Source organism: Chiloscyllium plagiosum, chromosome 13 (assembly GCF_004010195.1).
Source record: "Chiloscyllium plagiosum isolate BGI_BamShark_2017 chromosome 13, ASM401019v2, whole genome shotgun sequence".
In the NCBI taxonomy this organism is placed as follows: domain Eukaryota; kingdom Metazoa; phylum Chordata; class Chondrichthyes; order Orectolobiformes; family Hemiscylliidae; genus Chiloscyllium; species Chiloscyllium plagiosum.
The window spans coordinates 11,681,056-11,700,230 of record NC_057722.1 but is presented as its reverse complement, the minus strand read 5'-3'; the positions used below and the strand labels follow the sequence as shown (position 1 = coordinate 11,700,230).

General features: G+C 42.2%; 1 protein-coding gene and 2 non-coding genes across 7 annotated transcripts in view; all 3 read left to right on the top strand.

Moving 5' to 3' along the window:
• LOC122555764 (autophagy-related protein 16-1-like) overlaps positions 1 to 18,859 on the top strand; it is a 46,169-nt gene extending 27,310 nt beyond the window's left edge. For all 5 annotated transcript variants that reach the window (XM_043701876.1, XM_043701879.1, XM_043701877.1 and 2 more), the window contains exons 10-18: positions 1,493 to 1,598; positions 3,226 to 3,296; positions 5,346 to 5,417; positions 8,416 to 8,536; positions 9,422 to 9,527; positions 9,951 to 10,100; positions 10,938 to 10,985; positions 12,135 to 12,236; positions 15,293 to 18,859. In XM_043701876.1, coding sequence (XP_043557811.1) covers positions 1,493 to 1,598; positions 3,226 to 3,296; positions 5,346 to 5,417; positions 8,416 to 8,536; positions 9,422 to 9,527; positions 9,951 to 10,100; positions 10,938 to 10,985; positions 12,135 to 12,236; positions 15,293 to 15,386 — 870 coding nt within the window. In that variant the 3' untranslated portion in view covers positions 15,387 to 18,859. The remainder of the gene's footprint in view (positions 1 to 1,492; positions 1,599 to 3,225; positions 3,297 to 5,345; positions 5,418 to 8,415; positions 8,537 to 9,421; positions 9,528 to 9,950; positions 10,101 to 10,937; positions 10,986 to 12,134; positions 12,237 to 15,292) is intronic.
• LOC122556405 lies at positions 2,220 to 2,493 on the top strand. The gene has a single exon (XR_006313521.1).
• On the top strand, positions 5,879 to 6,139 carry LOC122556404. Its single transcript, XR_006313520.1, has one exon.
• Positions 18,860 to 19,175: the final 316 nt, after the last annotated feature.

Here is a 19,175-nt window from a genome sequence, read left to right as displayed (position 1 = left end):
TTTTATGGCTCTTGATACCACCACCAAAGTTTGCGTATGCTCATTGTAATTTGATTATTGTTCTGGTGCATTTTCAGTCTGGTGCTTTGCTGAGTTGTAAATCAGTATTGAGTTCAGTGATGTTGAATATATGGTTTGATTTGACATATTTCATCCTGTGTCCATAACAGGTGTCTAAACCGAACTACTGTCAGTGGACTGTTAGATAATGTGGGGCTACCTGTAATACATGACTCGATTTGGAAATGCCGGTGTTGGACTGGGGTGTACAAAGTTAAAAGTCACACAACACCAGCTTATAGTCCAACAGGTTTAATTGGAAGCACTAGCGTCCGGAGCGCCACTCCTTCATCAGGTGGTTGACGATGGTCTTTCAACCACCTGATGAAGAAGCAGTGCTCCGAAAGCTAGTGCTTCCAATTAAACCTGTTGGACTATAACCTGGTGTTGTGTGACTTTTAACTTTTGTACATGACTTGAAGCTGCGAGCTGAGTTTTTTTTGTTCAGTGTTAAAGAATAATAAAAAAATTCTTGTATTCTTGAATAACTTTTCTGTTGAGTGGAGTGTCACTCCTAATACTTTGATATAACTTGCGATTGTATTGTGCAGTTCATAACATCTGGACATTGCAAAGTGCTTTACAGGCAACAAAGTACTTTAGAGGTAGTTAATGTTGTAGTCTGACAGCAGCAGCTAATTTATGCACTGTCCTGGTCCTGTAAACAGCACTGAGATAGACAACCAGGTAATCTGTTTTAGTGATGTTAATTGAGTAAATATGGCACACCACCAGAAAGAACTCATCAGCTGTTCTTTGAACAGTGCCATGGGATTTATTTTGACTCCAGTTTAGGAGATAAGGAGGTGCCTCATTCTGAATTCTGCAGAGCATAGGAATGGATGGATCTTTTTTGAGTTGGTAGGTATAAGTAACTAGTGGAGGGCTACAAAGACCAATGCTGGGACCTCCACTATTTACAATCTATAATACTTGAGTATTTTGTGACCTTAGAATGGCCTAACTCTGACCTTATTGCAGGCCCAGGTAAGGGTGCTACTGAATGTTGCAGGCTGTGGCCAGTGGTGAAAGAGTGAAACTTCAGTGCTAATGGCAGAAGAGCTAGGAAATGCAACAGCTATTTGCAGATGGAGGATCCTTTTGGGAAGATAAATTATGTTTTCATTCAGTACCTATGAGGGAGGCAATAGAAAACTAGCTCCAGTTCTTTTCCCTAGTCAAATTGCTCATGCTAATTGTTGAAGGCGAAAATGAGGCAGCCTTCTAACAACTAAAAAAGGACTGTCATGGAGAAATGAAAAGAACTGACCTTGGCAATGTCATTACTACACTTTGTTACCTGCCTCACTGTTGGCACCTGTGTAGTTCTAATACACACGGTTTCTGCTAAGAGTGTCCTTCCTGAGATGATCCCACTATAATCCATGGGTTTCTCTTAACCTGGCTCTGGACTTTACTGTTTTATTTTTAGGATGCTCATGATGGAGAGGTAAATGCAGTCCAGTTCAGTCCAGGATCTCGAGTAGTGGTGACTGGTGGCACAGACCGGAAGGTTAAACTCTGGGAGATCTTGTCAGGTATGTAGTGGGGAAGATTTACTTCTAAATCCACACTGGTGCCAAGTAACAGGATTAGAGCTTAACCTGACTCTTGTGTCTGTGACCGATTTACTGTTCAAAAACATTATGGGTAATCCTAGCAATGTTTTTAGGGTTTTATGGGGGAAGGAAATCTCCTCTATCTATCTGCCATGAGCACCTGTGGCACATGTGTTGAAGCTTCAGTTGTTTTAGTTTCCTGTTCTCTTCATTCCCTCCCCATAGCTGTAATTCCCAATGGGCTGTATTTCCACACCTGCTGAGCTTTGTCAAATGGAGAGTTTAGACAGTGAGCATGAGTAGCCAGTTCCACTTTGGGAAGTATTAAAGCAGAATCTGATCCTGTCCTTTTCAATCTTCACAGAACACTTTCTGTGTAGTGATTGGGAACTTTAGTTAATTTTTGTAGCATTCCCACCACATTAACTGTGGGAAGTGAGATGCTTTGTAACCACCTGCCCCATTCCTTATTATGACCTGACTGAGAATAAAACTTAGATCCTGCTTGATGTGTTTTTATTGCCTCATTTTAAGATGTGCACAGTAATACCCATGTTCTTCTAAACTAGTGGTGTTTTTTGTAATTGTTTGAAGTACAGAGGTCAGTGATGATGGATAAACGCTCTGATGGCACTTTATTAAATGCCCACGTGCTCGCTCCCAGGTGCTCCTGCGTTTTCCATTCTGCACCAGTTGCGCTGTGATGGAATTGGAGTTCCTGACAGTGACCGATGCTGCTGTTTCAGTTGATATTCTCGCAGAGCAATGTGGGATGTCTTTACAGCGTGCATCCTACAGAATTCATCCCAGAGGAGCTTTTGAGCGTGGTGGGATTTCTCTCTGGTGCATGAATGCAAGTTTTCAAGCTGAGACCTCTATTGAGATAGTGGGGTTGATCTTACATTGGTCTGGATGCTGATGCGAAACGCTGACGATAATTAGTCTCATCTGATTGCTGCATGCTAATCAATATTGCCTTACTTTAGCGATCAGTTATTTGAAGGGATGTTTCACTCTGGCTGATTTGTAATAGTTTTGCTTTTGATTCCCATGAAGAATTGCCTGACGCTAGCAGCTGATGTCAATGGTTTGGAAAAGGTGCCTGTGGGGATTCCCACGCAGTCATCTTACTGGTTTGGAGCATCAGGTGTGACCTGCTAGAGATGGATTTTTATTTAATGTTTATTTATCTTCCTTTCCTTCAAGATTTGAGTTCAATGCCCTCTATCCTTGATTTTTCTTGCTTGCTCTTTAAGTGAGACCAGTGGGTGAGTGTGGTACATCTCAGTCCAGACCTATCCTTACTCAGTGAACGCAAGTAGCTGGGTAGCTGACTTGCCTAGCTCTCTAAACCAGGGCACTGAAGCAACTTGTAGCATTCCTACTTCAGAGGATAATTAAGCAGATTAATTCTTTATTAAGCACATCCTGGACCTGGCCTGAGAGTACTTGTGCCTAAAATGCAAAGATTGCATTCTCAAAATTATGATCCCTCAACATGAATACAAATTCATCCAGAAATTCTAAATTTGCGATAGAAGCCTCTTGGGAAGACTCCCCCAGTTGTGAGACTGACAACTAATAGACTGTTGTTTGTTTTATCCAGGAAAGTGTGAGTTGAAGGCTTCACTCACTGGCAGCAATGCTGGCATTACCAGCCTTGAATTTGACAGCACAGTAAGTTGGAGTTTATCTGCTATCGTGACTTTTGCTCGGTCCTTGCCAAAGTTGCAAATTACTTTATTTTTTACCAAAAAAATGTGGTCATCTTTCAAAACAGATTTTTCAGTTGATGTCAAGTCTCTTGTATCTCAGTTCAGTGGCCATTCTTCGTAAATGAGCCAAGAGATGGTATGTCCACAGGTTGTTTACCATGGGCAATATCAGCACTTAGCTGTTTCTGTTCCTGTCTGTTGGCTGCACCAGCATTCAAGATGGTGCTCAGGACTAGGCATGGGCTGTGTTAAAGGCATGGATTTAATCAATGGCTTCGAGTGGTTGATGGGACTTTGCAAATTTAAAACTCCCTTCACAGTTAATCAGTGTTGCAGTTAACCCAGTGTGATGAAATCCATTTCCAGCATTCTGAGTGTGTAGTGTCACGGTGTACTCTGTTCCAGGCTTGCTAGATTTGACAGTTTCAAAATGTTAGTAACATTCTGTTCTCCTCAGCAGTAGGAGAAACACTATTGCAAGGTTTTCAAACTGTAATGCAGAACTTTTCTGCAATCACTTTAGAAGTGTTCAAAGGACACTGTTAGTTGAAGGAGAAAGAACGTGAGTCCATGTTTGAAGTATCGCAGTGAGCTGTACTGCTGGAAGGGGAGCTGAATCTCTCAGATTCTGTGTAAGAGACTTGGTGAGGAATTAAGAGCAGTTTGACAACTGTAGCGTTCAAACTCGAGCAAGCTGTAGGAATTAGATAGCTAAGTTTGAGATTTTGGAGAAGATTTGTGGATCAGATTGTAAATTTGCTCGCTGAGCTGGTAGGTTTGTTCTCGGACATTTTATCACTATACTAGGTAACATCATCAGTGAGCCTCCAGTGAAGCGTTGGTGCTCTGTCCCACTAGCTACTTAGCTGTCCTGGTTTGTTGTGGTGGGTGATGTCATTTACAGTTCTGTTTTGGAGAGGTTGGTAAGTAGGATCCAAATCTATATGTTTGTTAGTGGAGTTCCAGTTTGAATGCCAGGCCTTTAGGAATTCCCGTGCTTGTCTTTGGTTAGCCTGTCCCAGAATGGATTTCTTGTCCCAGTCGAACTGGAGACCCTCTTCATCTGTGTGTATAGATACCAGTGATAGTTGGTCATGTCTTTTGGTAGCTAGTTGGTGCTCATGTATCCTGGTGACTAGTTTCCTGCCTGTTTGTCTAATGTAATGTTTGTTGCAGTTCTTGCAGGGTATTTTGTATATGACATTTGTTCTGCAGGTTGTTGGTACAGCAGGTTCTGCAGGTTGTTGGTAATTTTGATCCAATAGCATTACAGATATATATTTCCAAATCTGAATGTTAAGTGGTTTGGAGGAGAACTTGCAGGTGGTGGTGTTGCCATGTATCTGTTGCCCTTGTCTTTTTTGGATAGCAGTTGTCATGGGTTTGGAAGCTGCTGTCTAAGGATCTTTGGTGAATTTCTGCAGTGCATCTTGTGGATACTACACACTGCTGCTATTGGGCATTGATGGTGGAGACAGTGGGTACTTGTGGATGTGTTGCCAATTTAGCTGATTGCATTGTCCTGGATGGTGTCAAGCACTCTGGGCGAGTGGGGAGTATTCCATTACACTTGTGACCTGTACTTTGTAGATGGTGGACAGGCTTTGGGAGAAATGAGTTACTTGCTGCAGTGTTCTTAGCTTTTAGACTGTTCTTGTAGCTGCTGCATTGGTTTGGCTAGTCCCATTCAGTTTCTTTGTCTACAGTTAAAGTTTCAAGTTGCTGGTTCTAACCAGATTGTAACATAAATTTAAAGGTGTGCACAGGGATTGTGACACTCAGAAATATTTAAAACTGATTTTTCTCCCTTCATCTGTACATACATGGACACATAATCGCGCAGGAATATTGAATATGATCTTCATTCCTGTTCCTATCCTAGCTGAACTAACAGATTAGATTTCAGTTGAATCTGTTACAGTTCACACCATTCCGTGTTAGCCATGGTCTGTTCTGTTTGGTGATTTAGCTCTGTTTGCAAAGTATTAAAGTAATGTTTTTTTTCCCTCAGGGAGCGTACCTGCTAGCTGCCTCCAATGACTTTGCCAGCAGAATCTGGACTGTTGATGATTCTCGGCTGCGGGTAAGTAACAAATGTTTAAACATATGCTCAATTTAGTCTCTAATGTTATGCTTCAGACCTATTGGTCTGGAGCTTCCTTCATACTATGTGTAGTATTTTGTTGTGTGAATGAAAGATGAATTTTAAACTGACTTGGGCTCATGGTAAATATTTTGTTTTTTGAAGTAAAGAAATACTTAATGACCAGTGTCCCTAGATAGTTCCACTAGTAGACAAACATAAATTCATAGCTTCTAATAACTCCGAACCTCTTCTAGTGAAAATGCCTGGTCCTTTAGTCTCTTCTAAAGCTGAATCCTCTGGTCCTTCCACATTTTGGCAATCTCTTCTGCACTGTCTCTACGACATCACCAAGTAAGTCCCTAACTCCACACACTATGTAAGTGGCCAAGCCATGGTTAGAATAGGTTTATGAGACAGTCATGTTCAACTGACAACGCCATACAAAGCTGCTGTGCAGAGGTCAGTGATGATAAGTAAAAGGTCTGACTGCACAGAGTGTTATCCTCACAGCCTCGCTCCCAGGGAACCCTGCAATTCCCATCCTGCTCTAGACATGCTCCGATGGTAGAAGGTTTCCTGATAGCAATTGATGCTGTTGTTTAGTCAGTTCGTGAGTTTTGGAACATGTCTGCAATGCACACCAATACACATACTTACTCAGGAGTGTGGTGCTGTGAGGTTTGTCTCTGTTGCCTGACTGCAAATTGAAAACTGAGACCTCTCATCCTAAACCTTACAGTGGAGAGAATTTTGCATTGAACCAAATATTGTGTGTGACCTAAGGGTTTTTTTTTAATTGTATGTTTTATGTCCGTGGGCATGACTTTCTGCAACTTGCCCTGGTACACTCTGCACTGACGTTACAGAGCACTATTTGAGTTTTGAGTGTGGGCAGAGCACTCTGCTGCAACCATCTTTCCCTGAGGTGCTGTTGTCGAGCTGGGTGGAACTGTGGATGCCTGTTTCCATTTTAAATACGTGAGCATAATTAGAGAATAACCTGTGATGGCTTTTCTTGCCTCTTATGCACTCCTGTATCTGGTGTTTCCCAAGTATCAATCTGTGACCCCTTTCCAATTTTCATCTATATGCTACTCATCAATACTAACATCTGAAAATATAGTGTTTCCACATGTGCATCTACCTCACCACACCCCCCTCTCAGTGACTCTCACTAGCCATGTTAGGTGATTGACATCCCAATGTTGGAACAGCAGAAATCTCCCTGTTTAAAATTACAAACACATAAGATATTATCCATTGTGCTTGCCACATCCTTGTTTTAAAATTTCTCTCAGGCCTTATCTCTTGGTATAATCTCCACCTCATGTAAAATCTCTTGGTATCTCTTGGTATAATCTCCATGTCATATAGCATGCTTTTAGCATCTCTGTGTTTGTGTTCAGTCTCAATGTAAAAGATGCAAATCTAGGTCAGTATGCACGTTAAAACTCCAGGCCACATGTCGAATATGAGATATTACAGGAAGGTGAGCATAGAGAAAATATATCATTTGGGAGCATTGCACAGCAGAAGATGGGATTCAGGAGTGAAGTGGTGGAGATGTCCTTTTTTGAATGTGCAGAATTGGTAGGAGATGCTGGGTGAATGGAACAAAGGAGAATTGGCTTGACACTAGTGAGCATGAGTGCATGAGGAATGCATACAGTGTGTGAGAAGCAGTGACTCGGTGCAGCATGTTTGGATTTAAATGTGAAGTGGGGGTGATTCACAGCTGGCAGTGGGTGAAGTCTCACAGTTTAGAAAGAAAGGAAAATTAACATTTTGGGTCTGTGATGCTCTGTCAGAACTGAAAAATGTAAAAAGCTAAGAAAATAAGCCTTTGTTGCAGAGGCTAATTGGAAAGTTACAGGAAGTGGTTGGTCTTTGCATGACATTGTGGCAAGTTTGAGGATATCCTGTTTGTCAAACCAAACAGTGTAGCATTAAAATATGTCTTTGGTTGAACTTCAGGTATGTGCCTTTAGTTTGTGTTTGTAGCTAAGTGCAGTAGGGTTTATTTAAATTAATCTCCTCTTTCCTAATTTAGTCTGGGAGCCATTTGCAGTTCACTGGTCCTTTACCAATGACCTCCAGCAGAATTACTGTTTCATGTGTTTCCCACTGTTTACTTCCAGCCAGAAGAAAATTGACTGCATTAGAATTTGGTGCAGTTCTCTTTCTTTCTATGTAGAAAGCAAGTGTTCTTGGTAATCAAGAGGTAGTCCAGCTTCCAAGTCAGTGGACTCCATTAAAACTGGAGCTTCTGTTGCTGTTTTAACTTGTGTGACTCTGATGCAAACTTTGGCAGTATGATCAAACCAAACTCGCTGCTGGAATCACATACTCAGTCAGCCCAGTATCCCATCACACCTGAAGGTGACTTTTGAGCCAGACTTTGGCCTAAAGTTTGGTTTTGAAACAAAACTCACATTTTATTTTTCGAAGACTATTGTTTGGATAGCCTTTTAGGCTCTGAGTTCAAGTCAAGACCCACTCCAGGACTTGCACATTTAAAAAGTAGGGGGCCAGCTCTCCAGTGCAGTACTGAAGTGTGCTGCGCTGTTGGTGGTGCTGTCTTTTGGATAAAATAAACTGCGGTGCCATCTCTGCCTGTTCAGGTGGATGCAGAAGACCGCATGATACTTTGAGAAACAGCAGGGGAGTTATGCCATGTCTTGGCCAGGGCTCATTTATCAGGCAGTATCCCAAAAAAATAAGTTAACTGCTCATTATCAAATAGCTGTACACGGCAACCTGTCGTGCTAATGTTAGCTGCTGTACTTCCTGTATCACAACGCAGTGACCTCACTTCACAACTACTTCATTGACTGTGAAGCGCTTTGAACTGACTGGGTGGTCATGGACGATGGCCTATAAATGCAAGGTTATTTTGCTCAATTGAGAGCAGAGCTGTGTGGGTAAGCCGATTGCACTTTCAATACGTTGTAGTTGACAGCTGACTTGTGCGTTGTAACTTCTCTTTCCATAACAGCACACACTGACAGGACACAGCGGGAAAGTGCTGTCTGCAAAATTTCTTCTGGACAATGCCCGGGTAGTGTCAGGAAGCCACGATCGGACACTCAAGCTGTGGGACTTGAGCCGTAAGATCTGTAAGTAGGAGTGTGGTGTTGAGGTAAAATGGCGAGAAATAGATTGGAATGCTAAGTCTCTTTGTCCTGTGCAGCGCAGCACAGGCTTAGCAACCTCCTGACCACCATGTAGCAGTAAGCCATAACTATCAGGCAGTAAGATTTCATTCCCACTCACAGTTGTGATTGCTAATTTCAACAATTAAAGTCATACCTGCATTACGCAACAAGGGGGAAAAAAAAGACTTGTGCGGTAACTCCAGCTGGGTTATTCTATGCAAAAATGGGGTGTGGGACTTAATTGAGTTTCAGCTTTCCATGGTTCAACAGCCCCCTCTTACTCCCTGTTGACATGCATGGTTTGGTGAGATTACTCGTCTCAGTGAAATGTTACCTCCTGCTGGTAATGCTCTTTATTAAGGTGGGAGGGTGAAGGACAGCAGCCAATCATTGGCCAAAGTGAAAACACTCCAAGAAAAAACTTTCAAAATTCAAAGGGCTGAATCACAAATGTTGACTTCTTCCTGTTTGTGTGCATCTCACTAAATTAGAGCGAAGAGCATTGAAAGACCATCCTGTTTCAGCCCAGTGCCTCCCATTCCTCCCCACTCCCAAAATGAAATCCACCATCTACATGATAACAATGTGAGGCTCCTGATCAGACATCAAATGAACAATTAGTCAATGATTGACAGGTGCTTGTGAGCAGCAGATTGGCAACTAGGTGGAAGTCACAATGTGCAGCACATTGACTTCTAGAAACTAGTGAGAATGTTCTGTTCCTAAAAACCTTGACATGTACAAGTATTAGTGCGCAAATCTTTTGAATAAAGCACAATATAGCTCTTGAGGAATACCATTCTATCTTCTTACCATTTCTTTCAATGTTAACCCTTTATCTTCTAGGTACAAAGACCGTGTTTGCTGGTTCAAGCTGCAATGATATTGTTTGCACTGAGCAGTGTGTTATGAGTGGGCACTTTGACAAGAAGATTCGTTTCTGGGACATTAGGTGAGATGAATACACTGAGTTTCTCTCCAGAATCATTTAATATGCTTCTGAAAAGTTATCATGTCATGGACCCAAACAGCAAGGTTTTGTAGACTGGACAGTTTGTAAGACTGAAACAAATACAGAAGATGCTGGAAAAGCTCAGCAAGTCTGGCAGCATCTGTGGAGATGAATCAGAGTTAATGTTTCAGGTCCAGTGACCCTTCCTCTGAACTTTCTCAGCGGTTTGTGGGACTGCTTTCTCTGAGTAAGATCTCTCTGAAACTGTTCTCAAGTCCTTAAAGGAGTAGATGACAGGAGTAGATGACAGGAGTAGATGAAAGAAGTTCTATCTCTATAGAGACTACAACATTGCACTGAGTGAGCAGTAATGACACACAATAGCTCCATGAATAACTACAGTACTTTGCAAATTTTCTCCAGGACAGAGAGTATTGTGCGTGAGATGGAACTGCAGGGTCGTATCACAGCACTTGATCTCAATCCAGAACGCACAGAACTACTCACCTGTTCCAGAGATGACTTGTTAAAGATCATTGACCTGCGTACAAATGTTACCAGACAGTCCTTCAGGTAAATATAAAGACTGGTCCAGGCTTCAACATTTAAAATGAATCAGTATTTCTCTTTTTCTTTATACTGAGGAATTACAATGTAAGTCTGCATGCATTTAGGAAGCAGCATACATTCTCACTTGTATTTATATGGGGATTAGTGCCACATTTTAGCTCATTCATAGCGTGTGAACATTGGTGGCAAGATTAGCAATTATATAGTAGTGAAAGTGGGTACTGCAGATGCTGGAGATTAGAGTCAAGATTAGAGTACTGCTGGAAAAGCACAGCAGGTCAGGCAGCATCCGAGGAGCAGGAAAATTGACATTTCGAGCAAAAGCTCTTTTGAAGGGCTATTACCCAAAACGTCGATTTATATAGTGGTTCCAAATTACCTTTTAGAAGGTAATGATGAATTGCCTTCATGAACCACTGCAGTCCATTTGGTGAAGGCATTCCCACCATGACTGTGTTGTTTTAATACAACTGATTGACTTGCTAGACCACGTCAGTGAACAGTTAAGAATCAACTTCGTTTCCATAGATCTGAAGTCATGTAATATCCGGGCTGGGGTAAGAATGCCAGGTTTCTTTCCTGTGGTCACTAGTGAATCAACTTGTGACAATCTGAGAGTTTATAGTTAACATTACTGATCCTAACATTTTATTGCAGATTTTTATTTAAAAAGCTGCATTTAAATGGTGCAGGTAGAGTGGGATTTTATTTCTGAATCAGTTATTCTCAGCCACTGAGTTAATAATCAAGTAAATTAAGTGTGCCACTATACTTTAATGTAGATAATTGGTATCTGTCTGTCTGCTCTTTCTAACCATGTATAATCTCTTTTCCACACAGTGCACAAGGATTCAAGTGCGGATCAGATTGGACAAGAGTAACGTTCAGGTAGTTGAGTCTATCTAACTTTGAATATTTGCTTGTTCACAAATGGTTGTGTTTTACTGAAGGAAGCGAAGGATGGTGGCTGCACAGACTCCAAATGTACAGTCGTGGATTTTTGTCTATTGTATGAGAGTGATGTGTCCCGTCAGGAGTAGAATCCGTAACACCAGCTGTGCTGAGGTGTTGGCTGGGGGTGTCCAGCATAGCAAGGATTGCTGCCTGATGACTCTCGGGCTACAACTGCTATTGGGTAGGGTGGAGAGTGTCATTTATGTCAGGTTATGGCGGAGAACTTAATTTAGGACAGGTTTATATCTTTTCAAATGATGTCCATGTGAATAGTCACACTTCTGCAAATTTCTGATCCTAAAATTTCAATGACTGGGTCAGTGCAACAAAAGAGAATCCAACTCATGGATTTGTACCAGTGTTGAAATTACAAGTACTTGGGTTCTTGTTATGACTTAGAGGATCCATTTTCCATAACGTAAAGACTTCTCCACGCTACATTAAATATCATGTGCTGCTGCTGATAATGATACCCTTGGCTTAGCAGATCCATTTCTCATATATGAAAGGCATAATTGAATGCTTCACCTTCCAGACTCTGACATCAGCTGGTGGCAAAGCTAATCAGGGTCCACTGGCATCTGTTGTCTTAGATCTGAGCTGCTGGCAGTGGAAGCTAGTGGCTTAATGTTAATATCACTGGGAGAGTAATCTAGAATTCCAAGCTAATGTTCTGAACACATGGATTTCAATCCCATGGCAAGTATTTACATTTGAATTCAGTACAATAAGACCTAGTGTAACGGTGACCATGCCAATTGTTGGAAAAAGCCCACCTGGTTCACTAATGTCCTTTAGGGAAAGAAAAACCTGCTGTCTTTTTCTGGTCTGACCTACATGTGATTCTTGAACCACAACCACATGGTTGACTCCTAATTGACTTGGAGTAACTAGATTCCAGGTCTGGCCACAGATACCCTCATGTCATGAACAAAGACTGGGTTTTTCAACTGAATTAAAGTTCCTAAAACTGGTTTGAGAGGATTTGAACATGCATTGTCTTGATTAATGGTTCGGAAATTTGCTTTCATGGCATGCAGCCTTCTTAAATAACTTCTCGCCAATTCATGCTTTTTTTTTCAGCCCGGATGGGAAATTTGTTACAGCTGGGTCTTCAGATGGAATACTTTACGTGTGGGGTGTTGAATCTGGGAGGATAGAAAGAAGTCTGGGAAAGCATCACAGGTTTGTTAAACTCAAGGCGGAGCGTTGCTGTGTAATAGTTGCTTGTAACTCAGTTTGCCTACTGCCCAAACACATCTTTGACTGAAGGACCTTGAAGGATTTAACTGCCATAAGTACAGCTGTCCAAACTGTTTGCTCCCTACCATTTATGATGTGTTCCAGTAGCCTGTCCACACTAAAAAGCTGTCATCTTTCACTGGGAACTAGCACTTTTACTGGCTGTTCTTCAGATGTCAACCTAGATTGCCAATGCCCAAAAGACTGTGAAGGGTCTGAAAGCTGATCCAAATCATGCTTGCACCTAATGTCCCCAGACAGACACTCCCTAATGTGAGTTTGTGGATGTTGATTCAGTGCTGTAATCCTGGTGACTACGTAAATCTCATTCCCTACCCTCATTCTCAAAGAATTATTTTATGAGGGTGCTACTGGAGTTTTACCAGTTATCACAGAGCACCAGAGACAGGTCTGTTCTTTCTATATTCTGTCAGTGTTGAATAAGCTGTCAGAACTTAACCAGAACTAAAGTTACCATTGAGTTGATGTGATTCCTGACCTTCTAGCTTGAGGTGTGTCATTTTGGAATTGCCGGAGTCCCAAAGGTATTCTGTTTGCTCCTCCTGTTCCTTCACTAAAGGAGGATTGTCACACAGTCATAGACATGTCCAGCACGGAAATAGACCTTTTGGTCAAACTCATCCATGCTGACCAAATATTCTGAACGAATCTATCACCATTTACCAGCATTTGGCCCATATCCCTCGGAAACCTTTCCTGTCCATATACCCATCCAGATGCATTTTAAACATTGTTATTGTGCCAGCCACTACCACTTTCTCTGGCAGCTCATTCCAAACACTCACCACCCTTTGCATGACAAAGTTACCCCTTAGGTCCTTTTTAAATCTTTCCCAGCTTACCTTAAGCATATGCCGTCGAGTTTTGGAATCCCCTACCCTGGGAAAAGACCTTGACTATTCACCCTATCCATGCCCCTCATAATTTTATAACCTCTGTAAGGTCACCCCTCAGCCTCTGACACTCCAGGGAAAACAGCCCCAGCCTATTCAGCCTCTCCCTATAGCTCAAACCCTCTAGCCCTGGCAACATCCTTGTAGATTTTTCCTGCACCCTTTCAAGTTTAATGTCTTTGCTGTAGCAGGGCGACCAGAATTGAATGCAGTATTCCAAAAGTGGCTAACCAGTGTCTCGTACAGCTGCAACATGATCTCCCAACTCCTATACTCAATAAGCTGATCAATAAAGATTTGTGTAAGAAACACCGCCTTCACTACCTTGTCTACCCTGTGACTCCACTTCCAAGGAGTTGTGAACCTGCACTGAGGTCTCTTTGTTCAACAACACTTTCCAGGTCCTTACCATTAAGTCCTGCCCTAATTTATCTTACCAAATGTAGTACCTCCATCTGCCACTCCTCAGCCCATCTGATCAAGGTCCTGTAGTCTGAGGTAACCTTGTTTAGAGTACCAACCCAATTCCTGTGCGGGGGGCCTGACAAAGAAAATGAAGGTATAGGGTGACTCCCGTATCTGTGGGTCCTGTTACTGCTGTTTCAGTTACCTGCAATTTACTGCGGCCCGAGCACATTATCGGGCTCATTCAAGAACCAGGGACCAGGAGGCTGCCGGGAAGGTACCTTTCCCATTTAAGTGAATGAGTTTGCTACTATCCGTGGTTTCAGTCTTCTGTGATAGGTCTTGGAACATATCACCCACTGGTACGGGGGGGACTACTGCATTTATTCCATTTGCCTTACACCCAAATAAGTGCAGAGTATTGTGCAGTAGAATATCATTGGGAATAGCCACAGGAGAGGCAGCATCCAGGGAACAGGAGAATCGACGTCTTGGGCATAAGCCCTTCTTCAGGAATAAGGGCTTATGCCTGAAACGTCGATTGTCCTGTTCCCTGGATGCTGCCTGACGTGCTGCGCTTTTCCAGTAACACATTTTCAGCTCTGATCTCCAGCATCTGCAGACCTCACTTTCTCCTCAATAGCCACAGGATCCAGCTTTTCGCCCTGTAGAGTTTCCACTTGCCACATTCTGATTAATTGTCTAGTTTACCCCAAGCAGATGGAACTGCTGATATTTAAATAAGATATAAACCTCCACCCCCCCGGTTCCCAAATTGAGTCAGTTTGGCTTAGTTTGTAGCAATCAAAGGATTTGGGTTTGAGCTCCAATTCATTATTTATATGCCCAATCTAAAATTGCTTCATTACTTAACGATGTGCTTTAGCGGACCCTGAAGGCATCAGTCATTTTCAATTTTCTTGTAAAATGACATTTTTCCAAACTGTCTTCCTCACTCCCGAAGATATTGGGGAGATATAACAAGCAAGGAGAGCACAAGCAGCAGAGATTAAGATGAGTTTAGGCTAGCAAAGGGTGACAAGAAGGGCCAGCACCATCAGTATTTGCGACTGTGATGAAGCTGCTCCTTTAACAAGGTTAGGCAGTCTTGGCTTTTTTCTTTTCCAGACAGGTTGTAAGGGACCTCCAAAAAGCCTGAAGGTGAAGGGTGTTCGGGCCAAGGTGATATAGCTAACAGAAGGCTTTCAAATAAAAGAATACTTGTACAATGAAATGGGTGTGGCCAGTTTTTCTAGCTCAGCTTTTCTCTGGCTTGGATTTTTTTTTAGTAGTAGTGTGAAAAGAAAGGCTGCTGGACCCAAAGAATTAGGTCCAGGCTGGTACCCTTTCTTTGACTTCTATCCAATCAGAATCTGTGTTTGATTTTACCTTTTGTGCCAAGGGCTGTTTATGGGGATTGTTGCAAATATTTGGAACAGCATCATTAAGTTGGATGACCTGTTGGGTTTTTGGAGAGGTTGAGTTATACGATATTCTGTTTTCTGTTGCTTGTGTTTCATGCAGTAATCTTGTAAATAAATTCTGTAAAGTTAGGGTCTTGGGCTACCTTCTTGAAATGTTTTGAGGGGTCTGGCCTGGTCCATAACACCACAAGGGCGGGTGTGGTGCTGAACTGAATCTCTAATCGTTCCTTGTGCTTTTTGTCATCCTCCTCCTCAGCTCTTCTATAAATGCAGTGTCCTGGTCGCCATCTGGAGAACATGTAATCAGTGTGGACAAAGGAAGCCGTGTGGTACTTTGGTCAGAAGCGTAACCTAAGATGCCAGAAGATAACCAAGAGGTGCCCTTATACATGTGCAACTTCCAGCCGTACGCAGGAGATTGGCCTGTGGCACACTCCAAGCCACGGCACACGGCCTGACAGTGAGACTTCTCCCACAAATCAGTGCCACTGGGAGGGCATTCAGACAATGACAGTGAGCTTTTTGTACATTCTCAATCATTGGTGAGAAGCATACTCTCACCTGCTGGAGTATATAGCTTTAGGAATAATATGGAGGGTCTGTGCTGTGTACCAGCTGCTGTGATTGACTTTGGAGTGTGGAGCCGTCCTACTTGCTGCAGGGTAGCTACCCAAGGTGTCCAGTTGTTTACTCTGTCCACGGCTTACATTTTCTTGCTGCCATGTCATGGTGGGATTTACTGCCATTGTGTCGGTTTTACTCCCCTTTCTACTCTATCTCCCCAACCGAATAAGTGTGTTCACCTTTATGTCCTTGGAAAGCGTGGAAGAGTAATAGTCTAATAGTATGGAGTGGTTACAGCTGACATGTCTTCAATTATTAATGTTCACTGGTAAAATAGCTTAAGTGGAGAATAGATGTGCTGTCATGGTGGGGAAAAGTGGTGCTGTGTAGTTTGCTTTTCCTAGAGGGCGCTGTAAACCACGTAAGGTAGCATTCCCCTCAAAAGAGGCAACTTAATATCAATAACTGGGAGAATAAGCATTTCCTTTTGCATTTATGTTTTGCATGCAGGCAGCAGTGAAAGGCTGCATTTATTATCCATCCAAACTGTCCTTAACATTGCATGCAGCATCCCTTGGGCTGACGAGTAAGCTGCAAGAGTCAAGCATTAGTAATCCCAACTAAGAGAATATATGCACACAATGGGACTGGTTAACAAGCTATACAATCTCCCTGTGTTTATCTTCAGAAGCATACTGACATGCCTTTCCCTTATCTATTTAATCACATATCTCTCTCTCTCTCATATATTAATTATTCTGACTTCCTTTCTCACTACATTTAATCTCGCACACTCTTTTCCATCATTTGACAAATTGACGATGTTTGCACTTTGTGATACACTGATCAATTTTCCTCCTTTTTCATGTTCAGTAAGTTGATCCATTTGTACACGTGTATAGAGAACCAGGTTTGCACTTTGGAATGTGCGTCTCTGGAGTCGTCAGAGTAATCTCGAGTTCAAATGTCTCTTCAGAAGACTGAATGCTGAGGGCACTGCCAGAGTAACACTAACCTCGATTGATGATGGATGGTCCCAGGATAGATTCTCTGGCGTTTCAGGCATCTGTTTGGTGCCTTAAAGCTTACCACACTGCTCCTGGGCTAGGGGGAGGAAAGGCCAGCTCCAGGTTTCCAGGCCTAATCGTTGCACTGTGATTGAACATTGGCATTGGGTGGAGTGGAGTGTTACTAATCCCATGGAATGCCAGCACACACTCTCCAGACATGTGGAGTCATAAGCTGAGCACGAAATGAAATGGGAAGGCGCCTAACCCAGGTAAGCGTTGGCGCCTTCAGAAGAGAAGAGAAAGAAGGGGAGTTTAGTATAAATGTGCACTAACTTTAAACACCATGTGTAACATTGGTATTGACCATTTCTAAATATAAATGCAAACATGGGCCAGAAACTTCATGCACAAACCTTGTGGCTGAAACTCCGATTGAAGTTTCTGATGGGTTACTACCTGCCAATCCCAGCTCTCATTACTAACACCTATGCCAAACTTAAAACAAAAAGCAGTAATTTGCACTTTGAGATGAATGGTGGTATCCAATTATTATGGCTACAGATTTTGCTTTTTAGTGAGGATTAATAGTGGTCAGAGATGAAAAGACTGTGAAGAACAGCAGATCCTTTGTTCGTGAGGAAGCTCGTTGGTCACTGTAGACTCCTTTACCACCATACACAACTGCTGCAGACTAGATTGTACGCTGCACTGATGTAGGGTTCTGAAATCTGGGTTCAAATCCAGTCCTCAGTGGCATGGGAGTCACTCAAAGGGGAGTGACACTTCCAGCCCAGTTCCTGTTGCACTAAATTGATAGGATTAAGAACCTGAAAAATTTTCATTGCAGTGGATACCATGAGATATCATGCCATAACTGGCCTGATTGGAAAAATATGAAGGGTTTTTTACTCTAATGCCTATGGTTTCTGTTCTGGGAATATTTTGGATATTGCAGAAGAGTCTTTATTCTGTATCTAACCAGGATGAATGTAATTTTGAAATGACTGATGGGTGAATATGGAGGGAGCTATATCCTACATCTCAGCAGGGAATGCTTACTGCAACAGTATAAGGTCATAACAGAGTGACTTGAGTTCAGTACACAGTTTAAATACTGAGTGAATCTCTCTCCTTTTTGGTGTGTTGCAGCTTTAGTATCAACTATGTGCTCATCACACTGTTAGAAGAATGTTTGTGCTGGGTCCAATTTACAACAAGAACTGAGACTGCAAGCTCAGTTCACATGAGTTCGTTTTCAAAATAAGGACTAACTTAGGATGAAAATTCAATCAGTTGTGAATTTAAACTCTAGTTAGTAAAGGCTAATTGATTGCATCATTTGGTCCCATGTTTCTGGTTTTTCAACTCAGTTAATCAACATAATTTATAGCAAGTGAAAGCATGTATCAATTACTAGAGAAACTCAAAACTGCCAGTTTTTTTGGTGATTTCCCATCAGAATGAGTTTGGTAACTTTAAAGAAGCTCTTCCTCCTGTGGGTATCAGCCATGTTGCTCAGTTCCACAATACTTAATAATGCCATGATAAATGTTTAAATCTAGTTTCAGGTCCCATTTCTAATCTCCTACAAATGTAGCATTTTGAGGAGCAACTCTGCTGAGGTTGGCTGTTGGGGCTAGGGAGTGGTGCAGTACCATTATCATTCTCTGGAAGACCAAGACTTTGTACTTTTCCCCTCACAGCTGCACACTAGATGTTTAAACATCTGGAACTTCTCATTACTACTGATCCACATGGAAGAGTGTGCTGAGTTTTGTTGAGTGTCTATTGCATGTACAGCCTGCTGCCAGAATTGGGAAGAGTGCAAACCAGTGTCTCCTGATCTAGCTGAATGCACAGATCCAAAACTTTCCTTGGCTACTACAGTTTTACCAAATGTGCTACTCAGAAATTGCTTGCACTGTGACTGTGGACAAATTCATGCTCCTGTACTGGGTTAGAGAGCAACAACGGCAGGATCTGACCTTTGTTCTGTGTGTGTAGTTAAGTGGCATGTTCCGATTACCTCGTTTATATTGATGCTTTAAGAGTCCTCTACACAAAGTCTTATTTGCACTTTATATTTTTTTCTGAAGAACATTGCATTGGTAACGACCTAGTTGCCTGGCTGCGATTCGGTTCACTTGTGTCTGAATCCCATGTAGTAATCACCAACTTGCTCTGTAACTCTGCCAGTGCTGCTTCATTACAAATGTTTCTTTTTAAATAAAATAAGTTCTAAAAAGCTGCATTGTGACATGTTTTGTGTTTCCCTTTCAGCTTTAGGTATGCCTCCTGTGTTTAAAGTGTGTATGTGTAAAAGTTTGAGATAATTTGAGGGTAAGGCCACTTTTAAATTTCCTGCACAGCTAATTCTGCTTTGTCTCCTGTCAGCAACAGTCCTTAATAGCTCCATAATTGCAGCTGCACAGAGCAGCAGGACATGATTTTAATCTGGGCGATACTAGGGAATGATACAGCAGAAGCAGGCTTTTTTGCTGGAGCTGGGCAATGACTATGAATCCGAATCTGACACCAATTTATGCAAAGTTAACTGATTTCAGC